General features: G+C 42.0%; 1 protein-coding gene across 5 annotated transcripts in view; it reads left to right on the top strand.

Annotated features, from left to right (window-relative positions):
* The window catches only part of elmo1 (engulfment and cell motility 1 (ced-12 homolog, C. elegans)), a 100,396-nt gene that overhangs the window by 37,706 nt on the left and 38,837 nt on the right, over positions 1 to 23,853 (top strand). For 2 of the 5 annotated variants that reach the window (XM_087834574.1, XM_087834575.1), the window contains exons 2-16: positions 484 to 635; positions 6,545 to 6,585; positions 6,780 to 6,852; positions 6,948 to 6,998; positions 7,099 to 7,268; positions 10,564 to 10,599; positions 12,289 to 12,388; positions 12,884 to 13,035; positions 13,155 to 13,233; positions 14,182 to 14,223; positions 14,491 to 14,541; positions 14,970 to 15,092; positions 15,598 to 15,726; positions 17,828 to 17,932; positions 19,224 to 19,332. In XM_087834574.1, the coding sequence (XP_087690700.1) occupies positions 558 to 635; positions 6,545 to 6,585; positions 6,780 to 6,852; positions 6,948 to 6,998; positions 7,099 to 7,268; positions 10,564 to 10,599; positions 12,289 to 12,388; positions 12,884 to 13,035; positions 13,155 to 13,233; positions 14,182 to 14,223; positions 14,491 to 14,541; positions 14,970 to 15,092; positions 15,598 to 15,726; positions 17,828 to 17,932; positions 19,224 to 19,332 (1,339 nt within the window). In that variant the 5' untranslated portion in view covers positions 484 to 557. The remainder of the gene's footprint in view (positions 1 to 483; positions 636 to 6,544; positions 6,586 to 6,779; positions 6,853 to 6,947; positions 6,999 to 7,098; positions 7,269 to 10,563; positions 10,600 to 12,288; positions 12,389 to 12,883; positions 13,036 to 13,154; positions 13,234 to 14,181; positions 14,224 to 14,490; positions 14,542 to 14,969; positions 15,093 to 15,597; positions 15,727 to 17,827; positions 17,933 to 19,223; positions 19,333 to 23,853) is intronic. The other 3 variants (XM_087834576.1, XM_087834577.1, XM_087834578.1) reach the window with 3 other exon arrangements.

Below are 23,853 nucleotides of genomic sequence, written 5' to 3'. Positions count from 1 at the left end.
GCAGGAATAAGCATGCAGAGCATAGTTCTTAACTGAAGAGCCTGTCCTAGCTGTGGGCTAATGAGCAGCATGCAGTGTATTTGTGGTTTTTAAACTGGTACTGATGATAAACCCCCCACTGTTGTTGGCCAGCTTTACCTGAGATGATTTCTTGGTACGAAATAAAAAGAGCCAGAGTGTTTACTTTCTTGTGGGTGCACAAATTATAGTAAATTGATGTAAGTAGGTCAGTTGACTAACTTCCTCTAAAAATTTAAATGCTATACGAAAGTGAACTTATTGGTTTTAGCAGTTCACTAGCTTCTCCTGAAGATGAGTTTCATTTGCTTGCGCTCGTGTTACACTCGTGTCTTATTTTTCAGCGCTGTCCTTGTTGGCCTTAAAATAGTCTTTGAATTTCAACAACTCTAACACAAGCAAACATCAGTGACTAATGTGCCTCATTTTCTGCTTCTTTCTGTTCCCCTTCACTCTACCCTACAGGTTTGGATGAGCCATCTTCAGTAGTACTGACAGAGGTGTGAGGCAGTGAGGCTCTCACCCCCACCCTCGGAGCCATGCCGCCGCCGGCAGATATTGTCAAGGTGGCCATTGAGTGGCCGGGGGCATTCCCCAAGCTCATGGAGATAGACCAGGTATGTGCCTCAGTGCAACAAAAGACACCGTCATCTCACCAGCAGACATTACTGTCCTTTAAATCCAGCACAACCAGTAAAAAATGTTTGTGGTCTGTGACACTACCGTGCAGATTTAAAAACCATAATCACAGTGCATGTTTTGTATGAACACATTATTGCGCAGTAATCCGTTGCTGTGTATATAATGAAATCGCTTGGATGTTTGTAGGTGTCTCTCTCTGAAGCGGCTGGGCGGATGTGATCAGGGCTTGGTGCAGCTTTTGCATTGTTCCCATCAATTATACTAATTAGCCTCAAGGATGTGGCCTTAATTAAAGATGTTTAACAGTTAATCACAGCTTTGACATAGCTTTAAAGAAATTTCACTGAATGCAAAGAGGCTGACTCTGTCATTAAGAAAAGTGACAAAAAATATGGATGTTTGTGGGTAAATACCTGGGCTGTTCAGCTCACTGTCAAAGCAAAAAATATTCATATGATTGGAGGGGAGATTTGGTATAAAGCACAACACCATGTACAAAACAGGTGAGCAACCTTCTCACTCTTACATTGTCTGCTATGGAAAACAAACTCCGTTAAAGCTTTATGCATCTGTCACATTACAATATCAATGAATCTTAGTGATGCTGTTTTTTCAAATGTAAAACATAATGGTCACAGCTGTGGTCAGAGGCATTATGTGATATCTCTTGAACACCTTCAGGGAAATTTCAGTAGGTTTGGACAAAAGCTCTGTTGTGTCAAAGGAATAATGGATTAACTTTGCCTGTCAAAGGTCGGGGTCTCTGTGACCTCCTGTTCTTTTGACTGTGATATCTGAGGAACTCCTCGAGCGAGTTTCGCTTCATCTGACACAAATGTTCACTTAAAGTAATGGTCGTGGTCAAGGATAATTGTGATGTCATGCAGTTTGGGCCATTACCCAAGACGTTCAGCATCATAATGTTCTGTTTGTGGCGATTATTACACTGTAACTCGGGAGTGTGAGGAGATCTTGCGACCCTCTTTGCCTTCTTTCGGTTTCTTCTTTTCACCATCACTCTCTTCCGCTATCTCACCCTACCCCTAGTGTCCTCTTCTTCCAGCCTCTGTATGAACTTTTTTGCTACATCCATGAATCTCCTCTGTGGTCTTCCTCTTTCTTCAATCTGCGGTGTTTTCACTATTAAATTTCTTCCAAGTCTTCACTTAATATATTGCATGCATCTGGACAAACACAGATCTAAACTGCAACTTGAGTGGTTGGTGGAGCTCCACGACTGTAAGGAGGGTTTTATAGTTTGTTTTTTAAAAACTGTAACATTAAATAGCTGCAATGCTAAAGCGCTATGAAACCTCATCAGTGCATAGCTATATATTCCACTGATTTACATAATGCAGTTGCTATGTTTATGCTCAACAGTTAACAACACTGGTGTGTGCTTTTTAAAACTGAAACTGCACTTCTGTGTAGAATTGCGTCGCAGCTGCTTTCGCCTGCACGCAGCTCGCATCCATTACGAGCCCACAGATAATGGCCATGCCGTATGTCGGCAGATTGTCGGGGTCTATCCAGCGCTAGATTACATGCTAATAAAATAATTAGCCCAAACAGCGACTACCCCGTGTGTGTGTGGGGGGGGGGACATTTTTGCTGTTACTTTGTTTGATTGCACATACAGTTTTATAAATTGGCCTGTTTGTTGTTTGTGTGACTCACAGATGGGCTAATGATTGTAAAAGCTATGAGTCACCGTGGTAACCGGAGTCACAACTGCCCTTCTCAATGGATGAACTAGTGAATGAAGTATTAAACTGTGAAGTACATGTGCTTCTGGTGCTTTAAACACTTAAGTAGAGATTTAGGGGGTGTGGTTTTCGTATTAAATGCCCCCCCTTATCAGCAGCGCTGTTCCAGTCTGAGTAGATTGCCTTTAGCTTTGCTTAGGTCTGTCTTTACTTCTTTAAGCCACCTCTCCTCCTCCTCCACCTCCTTTTATCTCTCCCTGTCATCTTCCTCTTGTTCCACCTCTGTGTTGCCTTCCTCCTCTTTGTCCTTCTTTGCTTTCGCTCTTGTTCGCTCCCCCCTCGCACTCCTCCTCCCCGTGTTTTGTTGTGACTGCGAAACTTGCGCGCGCTGTGCCTCTTCCTCTCTTGTCCTCCACCATCAACCCCCACCTCTTCCTCCTCCCTCTGCATCTCCTCTGTACAATAGGCCCTGCAGCAGCATATGGCTGTCTGACTCATGCGACGGGGAGTGGGCTTCTGCAGCTCGAGCTGTTTTGATACCCAGAGAAAGTGTGTGTGTGTGTGTGTGTTTGGTGTGTGTGTGTGTGTGTACATGCCTGAAAACTTGTATGTGTAAATTTTGTTTACGCAGGTAAAATTCTGCTTAAGTGAAAATGTGCGTGGGTGTGTTTGTGTGGCAACATGGATAGTTGTTACTGTTCATGCGTGTGCATGCTTATTTGCTGTGTGTGCGCATGCATGTGCCTGTATCCATGTGCATGCCGATAAATATGTGTATTTTTATTATTTCTGTCTGTTTGTATATGCGCCTCTGCAGTGCACGCGTGTGTGTGTTTAGGCTACATCTGCTTCAGTGTGTGTCTCTGTGATTTCTGTATCTCTCCAAACATCTTCAGGCACAAAAGTCCAACCTTTATGTAGGAATGCGGGGGAATCGCTACAAGTTTAGACAGTTGTTTTTAAGTGTTTTATTGCTTTTTGTTTATCAGAAAGGCAATAGAGAAACTGGGGGAGGATTGGGTGGTGGGGTTTCTGGTGGAGTACAGGGATGAGAGGAATGTTTGCAGGTGGAAAGGAGCAAGAAACAAACTCTAAGACTAACAGCCCGCTTAATTTTAGGTAACGTGCTAAAATTGGTTTTAGATTAGTGTCACTGCTGTGGTTAAAAGATAGAAAACATAAAATAAAGGCATTTATTTATATTTCGGTGTGTGCTTGTGTGCACCCACAGTGGTTAATAGAAGAAAAGCCCAGAGGGATATATTAAACTGTTTCCTTGAGTGAAATAAGACTAAATATCTTCAGTGAATGTGCAAAAATGTCTAGCAGGTTCTAGCGGGTCATGCTTTATTGCATATAAATGATCTCGGAGGAGGGAAAAAAAAAGAATAACCACTAAATGTGCTAAAGTGGAATAACTCCTTAGATAAACTATTGTGTGGAGTAACAGGAGCTGAAATCTAGTGGGTGGTATAGGATCTTATAGATCACAGCTTTGTTTTTCACCTTTGTACAAAGTGAATTCCGGTTATGTAGGTGCTACCCTTGAACTGTACTCCTGACTGGGCTTACAGTAAGTTAAACAAAGTGGCTCGTGTGGGTTGAAAGTAATAGTAAAGGAGAGGAAGATGTAGTGGGAGGTTAGACAGGGAAATGGTAGATGGGAAAACAGAGTCAGTTTAAAGCTTGGGGAACTGCTTGTATTTATAGGTACATAATAGGCAACATATAAACTAGGGTCACTGGAAGCATCTCTGTGTTTCTCTCTTATTTCACATTAGCATGACTGGGTATAAAAAGAGTTTACCAGAGAGGATGATTCACTGAGAAGTTAACACGGGAAGGGTTTTACTACTCTGTCAAGAGCTGCCAAATAATTCAGCAATTTAACAATGAAGTTTTTAATCCTAAAGTTGCATCATCTGCAAAAACCGAATGATTCTGAGAGGCTGAAGAAATCTCTGTAAGCAAGGAAGTAATCAAAATCAGATTTGTTTTTTCTTTTTTAATCATGAATGCTCCATCCTCTGAGCTTCAGTTGCTGTCGTGGGAAAAATAACAAGCCAGCATCCACGATGGCTCCTTAGCGCGCAGCGGCTTGGATGACATGCAAACATTGCACATATGTAGGTTTTGGAGCAACATTTTCTAGGAAGGGTTTGCTTATTCCTGAAATGCCAAACCACATTCTGCTTGTGTTACTGCAGCATGATCTGTAATGAAAGAGGGACTCTCTGCAATGCTGTCAGCGTCACCACTGAAAATATTCACTTTCAGAGCTACAGCATCGGTCCCTTTTAGCTCCCAAATGCCTTCTGAGTGTTTTTTAAAAGAAGTGATGCAACACAGTGGAAAACATGCCTCTGGTTGAAACATGTAACTGGCACTAAATTCTAAGAGCATTTATTTTTCCCAAAAATGATTGAAAATGTCTTTGATGCAACATTTAAAATGTTGTTTTTGTGAAGGGGGGGTTAAGGTAAATATGGGGTTTAAATAGCTGAAAACTTTTAGAAACGTGGTTGTAGCGTCAAGTACTTTTATGAGTGTTTGTGCTTGCGTGAGTTTGTATAGAGATTATGTATGTAGCCTGGCAGCATACTGTATCTCACACAGAGCCTGAGGATGATGGCAGTGGCAAGCAAGCAGATATTAAGTTAACACTGATTAGCATTTCTTTATCTCGGCTTCCCTCCTCATACACATCTCGCATGCTCCTAATTTTTCATCTTTCTGTGTCCATCTCTGTTTGTTGTCCTCGTTATTAGCTGCATTGTTTTTATAAGTACACTGAGAGCAGGAAAAAAAAAAGACTCAAACTCCTTTTATGTGTACACTTTTTCCTTTCACATACGTTTTCCTGCTTTTGTTTATTCCCCTTCTCCCTTTTGTTCACAAACAGCCCACCCTCTTTTTCTGTCACCACTCTGCCTTTCTTTCCTTGTCATATATGCCCACCATCCTGCCATCATTATCTTTTGTCTGTCTGTCTTCATCACCGCAGCTTCTCTTAGTGTCTGGGCTAAACCCCAGCAATAAAGCAATAATGCAATATGAGCTGCGATGCTCCTATATTTTGATATATAGATACTCAAACGAATCCATCTTCATGCGTTTGGGGGGGAAGAATTTAAAGAAAAGAGTGGTTAGAATTGGCCCAGCAGAAAATGAAGTTTCCTGATTCAGAACCTGATATCGTTTTTCTGTACTTTTATTATCTTTGGTTGATCAAAGTCATTTAAAAAAGGTGCTGCCCCAACTACATAATGAGTAAACATTGTGTAACTGGCTCAGTTTGTTTGTCTGTTCTCAAACTTCACAACAATATACCAGGCCCTGCAGGACCAGAGTACATAGGTTAGCTGAGCATTTGGCTCTGCTACTTTATAGCTAGCACCCAAGGTCAAAGTTAACACTGAAAATTTTTTAAGAAACCATACTGAGTAATATATCATATGAAAGGGCATGGAGAGAGCTGTACAACACACATTTTATTTTTTCAATGACACCATAAAATCTCAAGTTTTACAGCCAGTTTTAATCCAATAATATGGTTAAAGATAATAAAATACTCCATTTTAGTATGTAATGCTTCAAGATCATAGGTCAAAGGTTAGACATCAGCGTGTTGTTGTGAAAGCAGGCTGACGTCAGCACGTTGTAATAAAAACATCATAAAACATCAAAGTTTTAGTGTAGCCTTTGCCCCTCGGGGCGGGAAGGTTGGCCTTAACATGAGTTGACTCGTAATGCTAAATCTTTCACTGCTGGTATACTAAGGCTGTTATTAGATGTCCCCAGATCTAGATTAAGAAACTTGTTTCACTTTAGATAGTATCTTGTTTTAGGCTTCCAGGGGCACTGAGGGGTTTCTGTATATTTCATCGAATCTTCATTAAATTTTTTAGCTGTGAAACTGTAAATGTGGTTCTTGAAAAGATGTACTCTGCACCACTGTAGAAACACCGAATCAGTAATAATGAATGAAGCGGTGCAGCAGCCATGGTCGATGATCCCACATCAGCAGTTGGATAAATACAGGCTCCTGTAGAACAGCCTCTCATTGTGCCAGTCCCGCAATATAAAATAATTGCAGCCCTCTCTGAATTGCCTGTTGTTTTAGGAACTCAGTACTAGACTGAACTAAATGTAGTTTTGCCTTTTTTTTTAATTCCCAGAAAAAGCCTCTCTCAGCCATCATTAAAGAAGTATGCGAGGGGTAAGTCTTCATTTGCTTATTTTTTTTGCTTTTTTTTTTTTTAATGTATGCACTAGTTCATGTCTTTTGGATTTGAATTTAACTGTCCCCTACCCCCATACTTGAATCCTATTTGCTGTTTTTTAATTTGCTGTTTTTAATGCACTTTTAAACCAATTACACAGTGTATTTTGTCTCTATCCAATGCCTTTTAGGTGGTCCCTGGGGAGCCCTGAAAACTTTGCTCTGCAGATTGCTGACGCAACAAATTTCTACATCACAGAAAAGGTTTGCTCATCTGCAAAGCTGCTGTATCCAAGAGGGGGATATAAAGGCCTGAAGTGCACACTAACTTCTACTTGTGTCCTTGTAATCCTCCACAGAATCGCAGCGACATTAAGAACGGCTCGATCCTTCGTTTGACCACCTCTCCTGTAAGTGTTTTGCCATTTGAAAAAGCAAATTCTGTGAATACGTATGAAATCGTTCACAATCTGTGACACATCCTGTTTCCTTTTCCCTTTTGCCCTCCAGTACCAGACGGCAGTGCAGCTTCATGAACGGATCCAGTCATCAAGCATGGACGCCAAGCTGGAGGCTCTTAAGGACCTGGCTAACGCGTCCCGGGATATCACCTTCGCCCAGGAGTTCATCAACCTCGATGGTATCTCGCTGCTCACTCAGATGGTGGAAAGTGGGACTGAGTAAGTGAGAAGAAGACTGTTTCTTTTGCTGTTTGGATTTGCCTTGTTTGCACCGTTTTCCCCTGCAGCATCTTTTTTGTTTGTGCGTGTGTGTTATAGGGAGCGAGGAAGAGTACATCCTTCCAATGTTTTACTCTGGATTTTGGATTTATGTGGCAATATTAGACTTTGACTCAAGAATGTGATCCATCAAAAGTAGCAAACACAGACTCCAGTTCGATGGGATACCTAATTCAAATCCTACCATATTTAATTTCACATATCGCTGACATTATTTTTCACAGGCCTGATGTAACGAACCACAAATTTGTAACAGGATCCCGGCGTTATTTAAAAGGGCTGCGGGTTTGGATGGTATTCAGGTGGATCTCCGATTTCAGTGAGAATAAAAGGGGGTCTTTGGAGTTGCACTGTGCAGTCTGACTGGTTAAGTTCAAAGCATATACAGCAGCTGACTGGCCTGCTCATTCACTGACATTCCTCAGTTCACTCTGTTAAGCTGGATTTATTTTACTGGTGTCTCGTGTCATCGCCATCTTTGTGAAGATGCCTTTGATGTGGAACGCTTTTATTTCAGCGTGCTGCAGGGTTGTGCGGATGTTATTAGGTCATATAGCAAATGTCATTATATACACTGCATGAAATAATCAGTCGTACATTTGCGCTGAATGATAACCCTAACCTTGTGCATAAGTTTTGCCTCGGGTTCAACAATGCTACCCTGTGCTGCAAAGAGAAGAACAGGTTCACACAGTGCCCAGCAGCTCCTGTTCATCTTTGGTGACCATGATAGTGATATTGCACACAGCTGAGAGGAAATACTCTGCCTTTTGCATGTTCAGCACATCCAAAAACTCACAGTGTGTGTTGAGGTGGGGGGTGGAGGGCAGGCGTAGTGCCCTGGAGACCGTCTCAACTGAAGGTTAAAGCGAGGACTTTTTTTCCGCTGAGGTGAAACTTCTCAGCCGTGATGCCAGGGGAGGGGAGTGGGTGGGCGAGGGAGATGGGGTTTGTGCCAGTGGCGTGCTGCGGGGAGTGCAAAGAGCTCGCCAGAACCAAGAGTTGAATTACAGTATGAGTGCAAAACGTGCACGCAATCACGCAGAAGTAGATGGACGGTGCAAACTGGCAGGGAGGGCAGGAGCGGCCAGCCGTGCGAGACGTGCTCGTTTTCTGCTTCGTGCAATTCCCATTATCCAGCCCTTCTTTTTTCCAGGGAGAGAAACGATAGATTGAAGAGTTGTTTTGCACCTAATGCGTGGTTATAAACACACGACATTCAACGTGTCCCGACAGAAGCGCAGTGAAAACCCAAAGTAAGAACTGCAGTTTTTTTGTGCAGGTGTCGTCTTGTCACGCTCATGATTGCTTTTAAATGAAGGTTCAAATTCTGGTTAGACAAGTAATGGCTTTTTTCTTAGCAGAAACCACTCAGTGATCTAGTGTTTGTGGGTACAGCTTGACAGGAAATCAGTGAGGCCTCTTCTCCTTTTTGAATATGATGTTCAAATTAGCAAATATTTGATCTTAATGCGAGGAGCTGTCACAGCAGCACCGAGGTTCCTCCTGTTGCTCCTGGACCTTTCATTAAATATGTTTTTCATCTAAATTCCCATCAAATCCTATTCAGGGCTGGAGAGTTTGAGCAGCGCGTGTAAGCAAAAGAGAGCAGGGTGAGTGGCTCTGCTGCATTTCCATCTCAACAGAAGGAGCTTATGAAACAGGCATGCAGATAGGTATCAGAGGCTAACACACACACTCTCTCTCTCTCACACACACACTCATTAGTGTGCCTGCCAGCCAACTTGGTGAACTGTAATTATTCAAGAGGCTCTGTGCTCGAGACTCATGAGGGCAGAGCAGTTCTGTGATCTGATGCTTCTGCCAAAGATGCTGCACAATATTCATGTGTAGATCAGCTGTCCAGCTGAGCTCCACGAGTTTAAGGCAGACATTGCCCTCTACTGACAAAAACATGGAGCAACTCATACTGTGGTTTGACACACGTTCAGAATGTACAGTGCAACTTCAAACTGATTAACACCGCCAGCCTTACTATCAACTTCGGTCTTCTTTGACCAGGTTTAACATACGCTGCCACCTTGATATTGTCATTCATGTTTTTTCTGTTTTTGTCTTGTTAGCTCCCAGCACAATTTTGCCTGTTAAATTCACAAAACCTGTTCTAAACATTATTCCATTGAATTGTACCTTATTAGCAGTGTCATCCCTTTGAAAACTGGATTTACAGAGTAAAAGGAACACTGATACTGAAATCAAACCCCACTGTTAAAACAGTTTTTAGTTTGTTTTATCAGGTGAAATTAAGAAGTTCTGCAACTCCACCCATTAAGAGCAAAAAAAAATGTCCCTTGTTTAAATCCCATGAAGGTTGTCTCTTTCTGGACCTGGCCCTCGTTTCCAGGGCTGCTGCTGTTTGTAGATCGCTTCCAGGAAGTCCCGTTCTGACCAATCCTGTTCTATCAGATTTCTCCAAATTAACAGTCTGACCCTGGGAGATGAATTCATGGTAAATTCACTCCATACCCATGTTTGCCCTCCTGTCTCAGTGCATGCTTATCAAATGTCTTTGAGCTATTCAGCTAGTCTAGTCTGAGACCTGGATCTTCCTAGCAGTGATGATCCACGACATAAAGGTTGAATCAGTCACAGAAGCTGAAGTTTGAGATCCATGCTGAAACCCAGAGCCCAGATGCATGTGGTCGGAAGCAGGCTGCCAGATCTCTGAAGCAATACAGAGGTGCACATGGAGACAACCTCATATTAGCTGATTTTCGCACACATGGGTAGTATCGCTGAACTTCATGAGTGCACCTGTCATCTCGAATCTATTCAGGGAAAGTCAACTCTCTGCAGATGTTGCTTCCTTTTGCTTGTTTAGCGTAAGGCATTTCTCCCACTGCACCTGTCACATATTTACGAGTTGGTCTCTGCTTTTTGAAATGTGCAAAACTCCCGTTTCGTTATGCTCACTGTGGCACATTAGGTCTTCAGCAAGCCGCTTTGTCAGCCGTTTCTGCTTGGCATGCTTTGAGCCCCTTAGCGATCCAAAGTGTTTATTTTGAGTCGGTGTATTAAAGTTGTTTACATTGACACTTGTTTTACATTTGCACAGTAAGGAATCCTTCTTCCGTGTATGAGAGTGGACCTCCTTAGAGTCTGGTCTCTTTGAGGGATGTTTATTGTTAAAAGATTGTGATTTGTTGCTCCCTGCTGAGACTTTAAGGTTTTGTTGTGTGTTTCCCACCTGTGACACCTAAGTTTCTCTTTACAGGCGCTATCAGAAACTGCAAAAGATTATGAAGCCATGGTAAGCCCCTCCCATCCCCCCGGGTAACGTCATTGACTCTGTGCTCTTCCTAACCTGCTGCCTGAGTCTGCATGATGAAGACTCTGGCCCCAAAGCCTTATGGGGAATTACTATAATTATGTGTTTAACACAGCCATTTACAGGCTTCTGTTTTGAAATCAGTTTTGCACTTAAATTTTTATTTTTATTTTTTTGCATGTGGTTTTGGGCAAAATAATCTTCTTACGTCTTTGCCTCAGACTGTTGGAAGGCCATGATTTATTTCTAAAAATGTAATGCCGTGAGAAATCTATAAAAACCCGATCAGATATTGCTGTGGCCATTTGGGGTTCAGTGGAGCTAATTTATTCGTTTTAGTCGGTGCTTACATTGAATTAAATCTTGGTCTTCTTTCCTAAATAGTGCTCAGGGTGAGGGGGATTGCCTCTGCACTCACTATTAGACTTCAGCTACTTTTTTCCTTTTACATTATTAGCCAATAGCACATCACACATGAAGACATCACACATTAGGATCATCATCCATCTGTCAAATACGATTTTCTTCTCTTTCTTTATCTTAAATAATCTATCCTCTAATTTCAGTGTTCCTCGATTTCATTAAGCATTTACTAGTTACAGTAACTACATCAAATTGCCCAGTACCACCTGCAAAGGCCTCTTCATTCTTCAGCTGTGGGTTACTAATGACTGTTACTAATCATGTACCATGCAGCAGTACTGACCCGTGTGCTGAAAGCATTTCTTATCATTTTATCTTTGGTGTCTGGTTTGCTGATTTGACGGTGGATGCCACTCTGTTGTGTTTAAAACGCCGTTCTTTACTTTTGTAAACAAACTTAAAAATGTATCTTTTTTTTCTTCTCGATAGAAGTTTCAGGAGAGATGCCAACATTTTTTAGTCAAACATTTATTCTATTCGACTATAGCCCCATAGGTGTTTGCTATATTTTCATGTTGCATCTACTAAAGCAGATAAACAATGAGCAACACGTTTAGGCCAGGTCACAGTATTTGCCTGAGCAATGCCAGTTGTAAGCAGTAGAGGTCAGTACTGTAAAAGCTACTGGTGAAACCAATAAAAGGCCAGAAATCCCAAAACTCATGTAAAAGTTAAGTAGAAAGGTAATGTAACTCCAGAAACTCCTACTGCTGTGATTTGTGAGGAAGTAAAAGCTTCTATATTTCATCATTTGCGATTTTTTTTTTCATTAAGTTCATGCAGCAGAAATATGAAGTGGAGGCTGTTTAATGTGGTCCTTGCTTTGGCTCCCCTGTGACTCTTGCAGAGCTGATTGATTTCTCTTGATATTTGTGTAACTGCATGACTTCACTCTATAACATAGCTTTCTGGTCCTGATTGAACGCCGCCCTGTGCTGCCCGGCTCCTGCTGATTTTCTGATGGCCCCTGCTGTTTCTCGAAGGCCAGTTTGTCTGCACTGCATCTCAAGCCTCTGTCCCCATTTATTCTTCTCTCCCCCTCCGCCTGTCTTCTGTCTTTCTTCAGCCAGCCTGGTTGCGGCATTGAATTTATTTTCATATGCACCATTTTCTCTGTTTCTGCCTACCGCTCGCCCCTTGTTGCCTTCCAAGCCATCAGGGCTTTGCAGATTATACACTGCTCCAAGCCATCTGCTAGAGAGAAGCGTCCTATGGTTTGTGTGTGTCTCTGTGTGTCCTGCCCTTTAGTTTTGGAGACTTGCTGTCCTTCACTTTGACGGCCTTTGTGGAGCTTATGGACCACAGCATCGTCTCCTGGGACACTTTCTCTGTGGCATTCATCAAAAAGGTCAGACCAAGAAAACATTTCATTAAAGGCAGCCCTGATTTATTAACGGCATTCAGAGTGCTGTTGTTATTCGCTGAATAAAGTTTTGATTGAACATTTACATCATGACATTTACAGCCTCTGCAATGAAGCTTGTCCTATGATAATGTCCCGAAGCTCAATGTCTATAAAATTGTTTGGCAATGGTCCGACTTTCAGGACATAAACATTAAAGGCAAAAATACTCTAAAAAGAAAATTGCTTGTGTACATTATGAGATGTGTGTTTAATTTTTTCCCTCATCTCAAAGTGTTTCTATTTTTTATTTTTTTTACCTTTGTGGCCTCTATAAAATGTGTTTTTGTAAAACATGTTTTCAGAGTTTGTACCTAAGTTTGAATTTAAACTTTTAAAAGTCCATCCCATTTTTTCAGGATCCTACTGCCTTATTTTTGAATCAAAAATTTAACCGTGTCTGCGACAGACGCTCTAAACGCTTTGCCCTGTTTTTTTCAGATTGCCAGCTTTGTGAACAAGACGGCCATGGACACGGCAGTGCTGCAGCGCTCACTGGCGATCCTGGAGTCCATGGTGCTCAACAGTCAGGATCTTTACCACAAGGTGGCACAAGAGATCACCATTGGACAGCTTATCCCGCATCTTCAGGGGTACGTGAACGAAGCCGTAAATTCTTCTTTTTTAACATTAATCGAGCTCGCTGCTTTCTGAAGAGCTTCATAGTGATAAATGCCTTTAACCTCCTATTTGGACTGTGTTTTAATCACAGGACTGATCAAGACATTCAGACCTACACTATAGCTGTCATCAATGCTTTATTCCTCAAAGCTCCTGAGGAGAAGAGACAGGTGAGGCTGCGGTGCACGCACACACACAAATACACTGCATATACTGTATCGTGGATCATTTCATGTTGCAGTCATCAGCATTTTTCAACTCTAACTGTGTCTAACTGTGTCTTTGGTATGCATCCGGTGTGCATTTGTATACGAAACTATAAAACATCTGCAGTGTAGTGCAATAAATAAAACCTGAGTGTAAAGAAGTGCTACCATGCTCCCATTTCTCCAGTCTTTCCCACACACACGCTCTCTCACACATGTCACGCGTTGCCCTGTAGCTCATCACATGATCCCCTGCCCCAGCACCATAGGGTCCAGAGATGCGCTCTGACATTAATAATGAATGATGCTAACTCAGAGCCTTTCTCCTGCGCAGCACACAAAGTTGAAGGCACGCTAGACCGAAACGAGCTTCGCCGCAGTGCTGAAAGCAGACTGCGTGTGGCTGTTTATTATCAGTTTAACACTTTTTGTCACCGAGCATGCTCAGAGAAGATGTTGTGTTTTATAAGACTCTGTTTAGGGGACAAGCAAGCTGTTTCTCTTTTAGCTCAGGTTACGTGTTTGTGTTATTTCTGCGAACAGGCCGCTTTTAAAACGCGGTGCTGTGGGACCACAAACTAACACTAATCGTGATCGTTTATTTCAGCGTGACGTAGAAGATGTGAGATGCTGGCTGCACTCTTTTTGTTTTGTGTGTCTGTGTGCGTGCGTTAAGGACTCGACCATCAGTAGGCCTATTATTACAAACCCCCAGACTGTCACCGTTCTGCTGACTCTGTTGCCCCCCACCCCCCTTTCTCCCCTCTCGCCACAGGCTGCTCCGCTGACAGAAAATGTTTTTTTTTAACCTCCTCTCACACTTTTTTTTTTCTCCTCCACATTCACTCACTCACTCACCCTCTCTGTCTCTCTGTCTCTGACTTTGTTTCTTCACTGCACACGATATGGTAGTATGATGAGCACATTGTGGACATCCTAAATTGTCCCCTGACAGTAAGTGCACCCTTGATTAGCACCCTTTGTAGTTTGCACTGTAGAAGACAACAGTTAGTGCATTTAGTATCCCTTCTTAAGTTCCTTTTTTTCGGATGGCTTTCTTACTTGTTTAATTAATTAATTATGTATTTTTCATTTCTACCCGCCTTAATTCCTCATCGTAGCATGGACAATCCTAAGACGCTTTGTCTTGATACTGCGTTGTGTCTCACTCTCTCCCCCGCTCTTCCCTGTTCCTCCCCACTGTTCTTTCTCCCCCTTTAGGAGATGGCCCATATTCTTGCCCAGAAACAGCTGCGCTCCATCATTCTCAGTGTAAGTCTGCCCATACCCTTCTCCTCTTTACCCCTCCAGTGTCTTCCTCTGTCTCCTCCTCTCTGTCTTTGTCTCTCTCTGTTGCTGTTCGATTTTCAACCTTTTCTCTTCTTCTCTTCTGTAACAAAAATGACACCTGCCACATCTTTCTCTGTTTCACCCCCTTGGTCGTTATCTCTTGTGGATACTTTTTCCACACCTGTTCCCTTTTGTCTCTTCATCATTTCTCTCCTGTGTGAAATCTCATTCTCCGTCCCCTTTTCCTTCATCTGCCTTCTGCCTTCTAATCCTCGTCATTCACGTCCAAATCCTCTTATTCCTCTTTGTCATATCTTGTCGTCCTCCGGCAAAATCCACTTCTCGCCTTTCTGACCCTAAACCCTTTCCCCTCTCCTTTACTTTTCCCATTTGTCCTCTACGCCATGCAGAATGTGATCCGGAGCAACACGCCCATTAATGATGAGATGGCACATCAGCTGTACGTGCTGCAGGTTCTCAACTTCAACCTGCTCGAGGACCGCATGATGACCAAGATGGATCCTCAGGACCAGGTGTGGAGTGGGACAGTCAATCAAAACGGGTGGTGGTGGGTGTGAAGAGGGAGGGAGGTAGATTACCATCAGATTTACATGTCATCTGCAGCGGCTTCATTTCTCAGATCCCAAACAGACTGCTAATACGTTAAAAGCATCGCTGAATAGAAAAACACTGTAACGACACTGACTTTCAAGTTCGTTGGAATTGTACAAACTCTGTTTTTGCCGTATATACTCTGTTACCATGTGTGTTTGTACCTTTTCCCCCATTCTTACAATCATTAATCTTTTGTTCAGTGGCTCGTGGGTTGTTTGGGCTGGAATCATCCAAAATAATAATAATTTTTGGCTCAATATTTAAAATCGGGGAATTGGCTATTGTCCAGATTGCCTATGGAGCTGCGAGACCCCAGACGATGGAGAATGAGGGTGAAAGATTTTAAGACTGTAAAGTGGTAAATGGAAGAACAGACTGATGGGTTTGTGAGCAGCGCTTTAACATTCCTCTCTGTGTGTGCAGGCTCAGAGAGACATCATCTTTGAGCTTCGGAGAATCGCCTTCGACGTAGAGTTGGAGCCCAACAACAGCGGCAGCATTGAGAAACGCAAGTCGATGTATACCCGCGACTACAAAAAGCTTGGCTTTATTGTAAGTCTTTTTAGAGGGCTTCGTTAATCCGCTTCCTCTCTGATGTTATCCTCCTGGAAAAAAAAGCTTCTTTTAAACATATCGCAGCTAGTGCAATAACAGGCTGTATATCGAAGATAAACAAAGCTGACATGATGTCACCCACTGGTTTGCAAACTTCCTAAAGTTAATGATTTTGGCTCCTGTGGTCTTTGAAAACCACATACCACAAGTGAAGCGGAGATCTCACTTAGAAACTGAGGATTTTCCACACTTACACAGGATAGTCATGACCCAAAGGTTACTGATTGATCATTCTTTGACAATGAAAAGAAGAAAAAGACTATCATGTCGTATTAACCTGTGACTATAAACTCATCAGGAAAGTGTTTACTGATGCTTATGCTTTGGCTTTGCTGTTCATACCCAGTAGCTACGTTTTTTGTACAGCCTTGGATGCAATGTACCAAAATAAGTATAGTATTGTGGAATGTGTGTGTGTTTATGTGTTGCTTTTGTGTTGTATGCAGCAGTCTAACTATGGCATAAGAACTTAAGTAAAGCCACTGTGGCTTGGTGTAAGCCCAGAGCCGTTTCGGGGCTCTTCCCATTCACACTCCGACTGCAGTGTGCTCAGTAGAGATAAGGCCAAATTGGCCTGTCTTGTCTCCACTGTGTGTAGAAAACCCACCCTAAAAATCCTTAGTCTGCTTTCAGTGCGCCTCAGTTTGCACAGACACACACATACATACTGCGCGTGCACACATATAAAACTCATCATTCTCTAGATCAGCCTTATCACTACTGAGAAAAGTTGTTTACCTTCTAATATACGCAACTTCTATACCGTAGATATTGTTGGACATGCTGGGAGATTGTTCACATTTGATTAGATATGCATGTGCCACGTAGTCTATTTCTGGTTTAAGCCTATAAGTCTGCTTGCTGTCAGGCAGAATTACAAAACTGATGAGCCAGGTTTCACTGTCCTCCATTTCTCTTTCATCCTCTGCTTCCTTTACTCGTCTTCCTGTCGCTGTCCTCTTCAGTATTCTGCGTCACATTTAAAAGTCAAGAAGAGTCTCGGAGCGACGCATCTTCGCGTGTATCTGTGCATTTAATTGTTAGTCGTCTGCAATGTCTGGAAATAATTACGTCTGACAGACTTTCAGCACAAACGGTTTCTTCCCGCATGTCTGATGCAATATTTAGATGTTAAAAGTAGTGCCTGTGTTTTTGTTATTTAAAAGTTTTGAGTCTGATTGTTGAATATTGTTGAATATTTTAGTATAAGTTAGTATTTCATATTGTTCCTTCCCCATGGCCCTTCACTTCCAGTTAGAGTTACTTACGGCAGTTTGGAGAAATTTACTTGAGTTTAGTGTCGTAACTACGATATCCATCTCCAAAATGTCAACTTTTAGCCCAATAATCTTGCATTTCACCTACAGTGGAAGATATTTTATGTGTTTATACACTAGTAGAATTTATTCAGACTCTCAACAGACAGATATATATATAAACACCTAGCAAGGCTTGGAAAACGACCTTTTTAGTGGTTTCCATTGTAGTAGATCTTACAGGGTATCAGCCCTGAGTGTGAAGATCATGTATTTGCCAGATATCTGTTTAATAATCAGCGACAAGTTGTGTATTTGTTTTTACTTAACAGATTTCAAGTGGGCAGAGTTCTAGTTTTAAAAATAAAGTCTGCACCAATTATAATTTTGCATTATTTTAACCTAAATCTAATTACAGTGGGTTATTTGAGACTGCCAGCCTGCTGCGAATAAATCAGATCAATCCACACCCACACACTCCTCAGTACTTTTCTACTGTGTGTTTAGTGTTTTTTTTTATTAACATTGTCTTTAATGGAATCAAAAGCTTCGAGGGGCTTTAAAAGGACAACCTCCTGCTCCACTAACGCGGCCCTAAAACTCCAAGTTTCCTCCCTGACAGAAGGAGAATGTTTATGCTGTGCATGTGATCCCTCAGCTGGGGGGAAAAGGGGAAACGGGATGTTTAATCGATTATATCGAAGAGATTAAAGGTTAAAAAAAGGAGATTTGGTGAAATGTGTTTAAAAACATGTCTCACACTGCACCTCTGTTTCTCTCAGAACCATGTGAATCCAGCTGTGGATTTCACCCAGATTCCTCCAGGCATGCTGGCTCTGGATAACATGCTGTACTTTGCCAGGCACCACCAGGACGCTTACATCAGGGTAAGCACGCACGTACAACCCTAACGCACACACAAATGCCGCACAGAGATTCCTGTAGTGTCCTACAAAAGCCTCACTTCCCTCCAGCTCATTCAATCGGTGAAGTTTCTGGCTCGTCCTCAACACATCTTTCAGTAAAACTGCATTTCAATTTCTTTCACCGCCAGTCTCTAAACAATGCTGCACTGACATTAAGTGCTTTTTGTCATCCTTTCATGATAGCCAGCATGATTTTATACAGCTTTTATCATTATGACACGATTGTGGGAAAAGAGAAGCGTTAGTCGTGCCCGCTCAGCCCTTGTCAGACGAACAGTGGGAGAAAACACAGCCTTCAATTCCACAAATTAAACTGTCGCCAGCTAAAATGATTGGGACCTTGATGGCCTCAGTTATGGCGTGCTGCCATCATCCACGTAATTAGAGTGGGGGTTTTTGCTGATGACTTTTATGTATAGATTTAATTTATGTTAATCCACGAGCTCTAAGGGGTCAGATAAGGTCAAGAAAAAGACTTATAGTTTCTACCTCAGTGTTTATGGGTAAAATACCTTCAGTGTGACATTGAACCCTTTTAAAAGGGTTTAAGGCCCCTGCGCCTAATTAGTGTCAAAAATGCATTGCGTGTTAATGCTCACCTGTCACTGCAGCAGGTAGCTCTGCATGTTTGATTTTACACCGGATAGACTTCCTGACACAACTCCAAAGGGCATTTGTTTCCCAGGCTGGAATTAAACCAGCGACTTTTCGCTTTTCCAAGTGAATCTGCTTTAACCAAACCCAGTAAATGCTATTAATTCCTGTCAGTTAACCTGTCAGAGTGGAACTCAGTGCAACATCACAAATTATTCTTCACATAGAGCTGGGGTATCAAACATAAGATCTGTGGGCCAGAATCGGCCCAGCAAAGACTCCCATCCGGCCCCTTGGATGGCTTTGGAATATAAGAAGGAGGACATAAATTATGGCTTTTCCTACTGATAAAAACACCTCTCACTGCTCTTCATTCTGCACCAAAGTAATTAAGTAATCGATTTAAAAAAACAAAACAAAACGAAATTACAGTGAAAAATCATCAACTTTTCTATCGAATATATAGAAACAAAAATTAAAAACAAAAACAAAACAATTTTCTGTAAATTAGGGAACATTCAGTTTTTTAATTAGTCTGGGCAATGAGCTTTTTTTCAGCCTTCAGGCAACACACTCACCAGAAATGTCTTTTTTTGTTTTATAGCCCTGAGGAAATACGATTTCTTGCCTGGCTTATTTTATAACCTCTTGTTTCCAGATTGTCTTGGAGAACAGCAGTCGAGAAGACAAACACGAGTGTCCGTTCGGCCGCAGCAGCATCGAGCTGACCAAGATGCTGTGCGAGATTCTGAAAGTGGGCGAGCTCCGTAAGTCTATATCAGCAAACGCACGCACACACACACACTTTGCACACACTTTGAATAAAGACATAAAAAAAAAACAAGATGCTTTACGTGCAGAGATGCATATAGTTGTGTGAAAGAATACAAACATCCAGAGACACAAGTACACACAGCCCCTAACTGTTAAGATGAAAGCAGCCATTATGCCCTGTAATTGTGCTGCCAGGAGTTCATTATTTAGTGATGCACCTCGCCCCCACGGAGCCCCTTTTCAGCCCAATATGCCGCCTCTGGACGGCACACTGCGCAGAGAAAGAGACGCTGTGCCTACGTCCACTTCAAATTGATGTGCCCTTTTCATCTGTCTTTACTTGTTTAAATAGCTGAGCTGGTCTCGGTTCCGTTCCAGACTGACCCCTGCTGCTGCCTGTGGGGAGGAAGAAGGCATTTTTAGCTCAGTTTTAAACAGATATGCCCTTTTCTTCTGCTTATATTCTTTTTTTTCCAGAGGAGTTGGCTGCAGTGCAGGTTTTTTTGTTTTTTTAAACTCTTGTCGGAAAATTGTCCTGATAAAAGTGCCAAGCTAGGTTTCAATACCAGATAAGAAAGTGTGGAAACACTGCTTTTTTTAAACGTATTGTAATTGCCCTGTCTATTTTAAACATGCTCTTATCTCTGCCAGACTGAGCTATAATGCTACATTTCTATCCCCAACTTTCCTACCTTGGTCACATTCTGCCTGCTCTACTTTTATCCCGCGAATGACCTGTAGACACGTCCTGACCGGGAGAGATGGGCTGGATGAGTGCAGGGCACCGGTGGCGTGTGAAAACATGCTGAGCTTTTACTTTTCCTTGTTTCGGTGATCACTTTCATTCTACTCTGTGTTTGTTTGTGCATCGGTACGCGCCTGCTGATTCTTTGCTGCAGATCTCTGGGTTATATTTATATTCCGTATGTCAGTGCTCTTTTTTTCTTTTTTTAAAATCCAAATGTGCATCACTCCACGTGCCCTTTAGGCCTTTTCTCTTAGCAGACTGAAATTCTTCACTTCAGTCTCTCTTAGAAATATCATTTTGACCTCATTCGTACCAAAATACAGATAAAACAGCCAGACTTGTCCCTAAATAGGGAAACATGTGTATCTCTAAGGCTTTTTCTAAGCTTCGAGTTGAAGGGCTTATGCAACAGAGCTGGATCCCTGGGATGAATGCCAGACTGTCATTATGAATAAAACTTTCTGTTTTTGAGAGACTTTCTCGTTCAAATACAGTCCAAATTTCCCCCCCTCCCAAAAAAAGATTTGGGATTCTCTTTGAAATGTAAGAGTCGTGATGCCGGCTTTTGAACTGTGCACTCATAACAAGCCGGATGGTCCCTCTCTTCTTTAGCCCGAAGGATGCGACTAAGCTGATGATACTGTTATGTTATGACACAAAAAAATTTCCCTCCAGGACCGGATGCCCTAGTTGAATTATAGCAGTGACCTTGACTCGTACTTCTCAGCCTTTCAGTCCCCAGTGGCTGTATAATGTCCCCTTTACTGAGGGTGTTAGTCTGGGACACTGAACATACCATTAATATTTATGATGCAGCCGACTGTGTTTATGTATTTGTGAAATGGGAGGGCAGATAAGAATTGCAAAGGTGAACCCATAACCTGCAGAGAATGACCGATCTATCTGCGATATTATGCTCTGCTGACATGATAACGGCACATACGCCTGGTTAAAACATGACACGATGGCTTTATACATAAGTAGGCCATCGTTGGGTACAAGGTTTTAAAAAAATGGATGTAGAGGGAATGAAATGAAACAAGGCAAACACTGGGGACAGGAGAGAAAAGACAACATTTTGATATATTTGTATTTACTGAGCTCTAAATCTTAATCTTCTCATCCATCTCCGTCAGAGCTCCAGTAAATATTTGCTCAGTCTCACACTCTTTGAACATTGTATGAGTCCAATCCTTATGAGAGGATGCCACTGTGCCCCAGAGTACTCATAAGCTGCATTGCTTTTCTCCTGTAGTGAGCTAAGTGCATTTTCATACACACCCCATTAGCCCTGTGTATATTAACACACACTAATGAACGTATGAGTAGGACAAATGTAACATGGGCCTGGCAGGTGCTTAGAGAGTGACGGCTAGTCATTAATAGAGTGTGCGTGCGTGCGTGTAGCACTTTCCCCAGAGAGATGATGATGGAGAAATGAGTCTTGGCTCTACACCGACATCATTTGGTTGACCTTTCGTTGGAGAAACAGTGAAATACCTGACACTAATGAGGATGTTAGAACTTTTCTCTTTTATCAACTTTGATGGTATTTAAGTCAAGATACTGTTGTGCGTTGTTCCACCAGTAACTTAAAATGTAGCAGCGACGTTTCTCTTTATTGTAAGAGTTTGTACTGTGGGGCAAAAACAGTCTGTTTCCTGTTCACTACAAAAAAGTATGAAAACTAAGTCATGGACGAATAAATCTGACTCTTGACAGTTTGGAGGGCGGAGCCCAAAGGCCCTAATGCGATTGGTCACTTTCAAAGCGGTGACACCTCCACCTCTGTAAATGACAGATTAAGGTGACATTATTAAATCGAATTACTGTGTAACAGCATCATGAGCGCTGTTTCATGGAAAATGAAGTTTGCTAAATTCACTCTCAACTGTTCACTTTGAGCAGAAACGCTGGCAGTTATCACTGGATTAGTTCAATGCTAAAGAAAAGACAGAGTACACAAAGGCAAGGAATTAAATTGCGTGAGTGGCCATGAATACCTGCGCCTGTGAAATGAAAGTGTTGATTATGTTTTTATCTCGCACACCAGTATATTATCATAAATATTATTCCATACAAAACCCCTGAAAAAATTCTTTGCTTGAACCAAAGTGGTGCTAGAGATGGCAACGTTGTTTGGCCAGTTGGTAAGCAGTTTTGGATAGGGCATCTAACATAGGTGGAGTTGCCATAGTAACATCACCTATTTAATTTAGGACTTACATTTTGAATTTAACTCTGTGGCTGTGAACATTTTTTTTAATGTTGTTGTTGATGTTTTGCTACTATGTATTTTGTACTATGCTATTAACACGACACATTAATGCCAGCAAGTCTGGTTAGTTCTTGGAAGATTAACTGGTGAGCTTGAATGTGTTTGCTAAATGTCTGGATAATTAGATGAATTGGTTTCAGATTTTTAGTGCTGACTTGCATCCTGCTGTCAAGATAAACTGTAAAAGCTTTGTAAAAACCTTGTTGAGCTTTTATGCAGCACCATCGCTACAGCCCAGTAGTTCAATCAAAGACTGAAAAACCTGAAGAAATTTAGTATTGCTCTTCTTGTTTTTTGCCAGCCATCTACATGGTGATGCTTTTATTATGAGTGTGCTCAGTTGCACACAAGCTGCTGGAACGTCTGCATCCATCACTGTAAAACAGTAACTTAAATTTAAATGTTCTTGTGAATAATGTTCCACCACACAGTCTTAGTGCTGCAGAAGATAAATAAGAAATTGATACACTGAGAAAGCTGTACTCCCTAAAACTTTGATGCTACCGAGCTACACGCTGATGCAAAGCTGCAAAACAGGAAAAAAGTGTTCGCTTTTTTAAAAAATAAATAAATAAATCTGCTCTGTATCCCTTTGTGGATAAAGGCAGAAGAAAGAGACCGTGGATTAATGGTGACAGCAGTGACGTCTCTGTGGCTCATTTTCTCTCTCCATCTGTGTGAAATGCAAGTATGGCTCTGGCACGCAGACGCTCTCTTCTTGTTTTCTCACGAGGATGAAACGCGGAGGGATTCTGGATTTGCCGGGGCCTGCTGAAGTTGCCTTTCTTCCCTGCTCGCATCTTCAAGCGCTTTCATTCTAACCACATTTTTCTCACTTTTCTCACTTTTTGTTCTTGCTTTCATGCATCCTCCTTCTTTTATTTGTCCCTCTTGGTGTGTCTGAAGAACATCTGTCCCGCTCAGACTTGTCGTCCTTTCTCCTGCTTTTATGGTTTCGGTTGCTGTCTTTTCCCATGAATTTGACAAAAATGGCACAAGCACACCAGAAAGTAGCATTATACCATTGTCTAAAAGAAATACTACTAATACTAATAAATACTAATCCACTCATGAATCTGCAGTGATAGTTTTCTTAGTCCTCGCTCAGGTGAACAAACTTTCTTCTATTCTGTTTTTCTATTTCACTCTATCCGTGTTTTGAGACCTTATAGTGTTTTGCCTTTGTTGCTGTTGTTCAGATGTCGCTGTGCATATTTGATCTGCACAAAGGAGGCAAGCTTACATCAGCGCTGATAGAGCCTACATAATTCATAACAGCAGGTGTCACTCTCTGTCCTGCCTCCCAGTCTCTCTCTCTCAATTACTTCCATTAATACATACCTGTCCTGGCTCTATTTCTCCATTTCTGATGCCTCGCTTCGGATCCTAAAAGATTAATTGTCCCAACAGTGTTTCTGCTGGAACACGGGGCCTAATGGAATCTGTGTCTTTGAGACGCCGAGCCATGACTTCTCTCTCCCCGCTTAA

This window comes from Neolamprologus brichardi, chromosome 22 (genome assembly GCF_056152115.1).
Source record: "Neolamprologus brichardi isolate AB-2024 chromosome 22, ASM5615211v1, whole genome shotgun sequence".
Taxonomy (NCBI): Eukaryota; Metazoa; Chordata; class Actinopteri; order Cichliformes; family Cichlidae; genus Neolamprologus; species Neolamprologus brichardi.
This window is presented reverse-complemented; position numbering and strand designations above follow the sequence as displayed.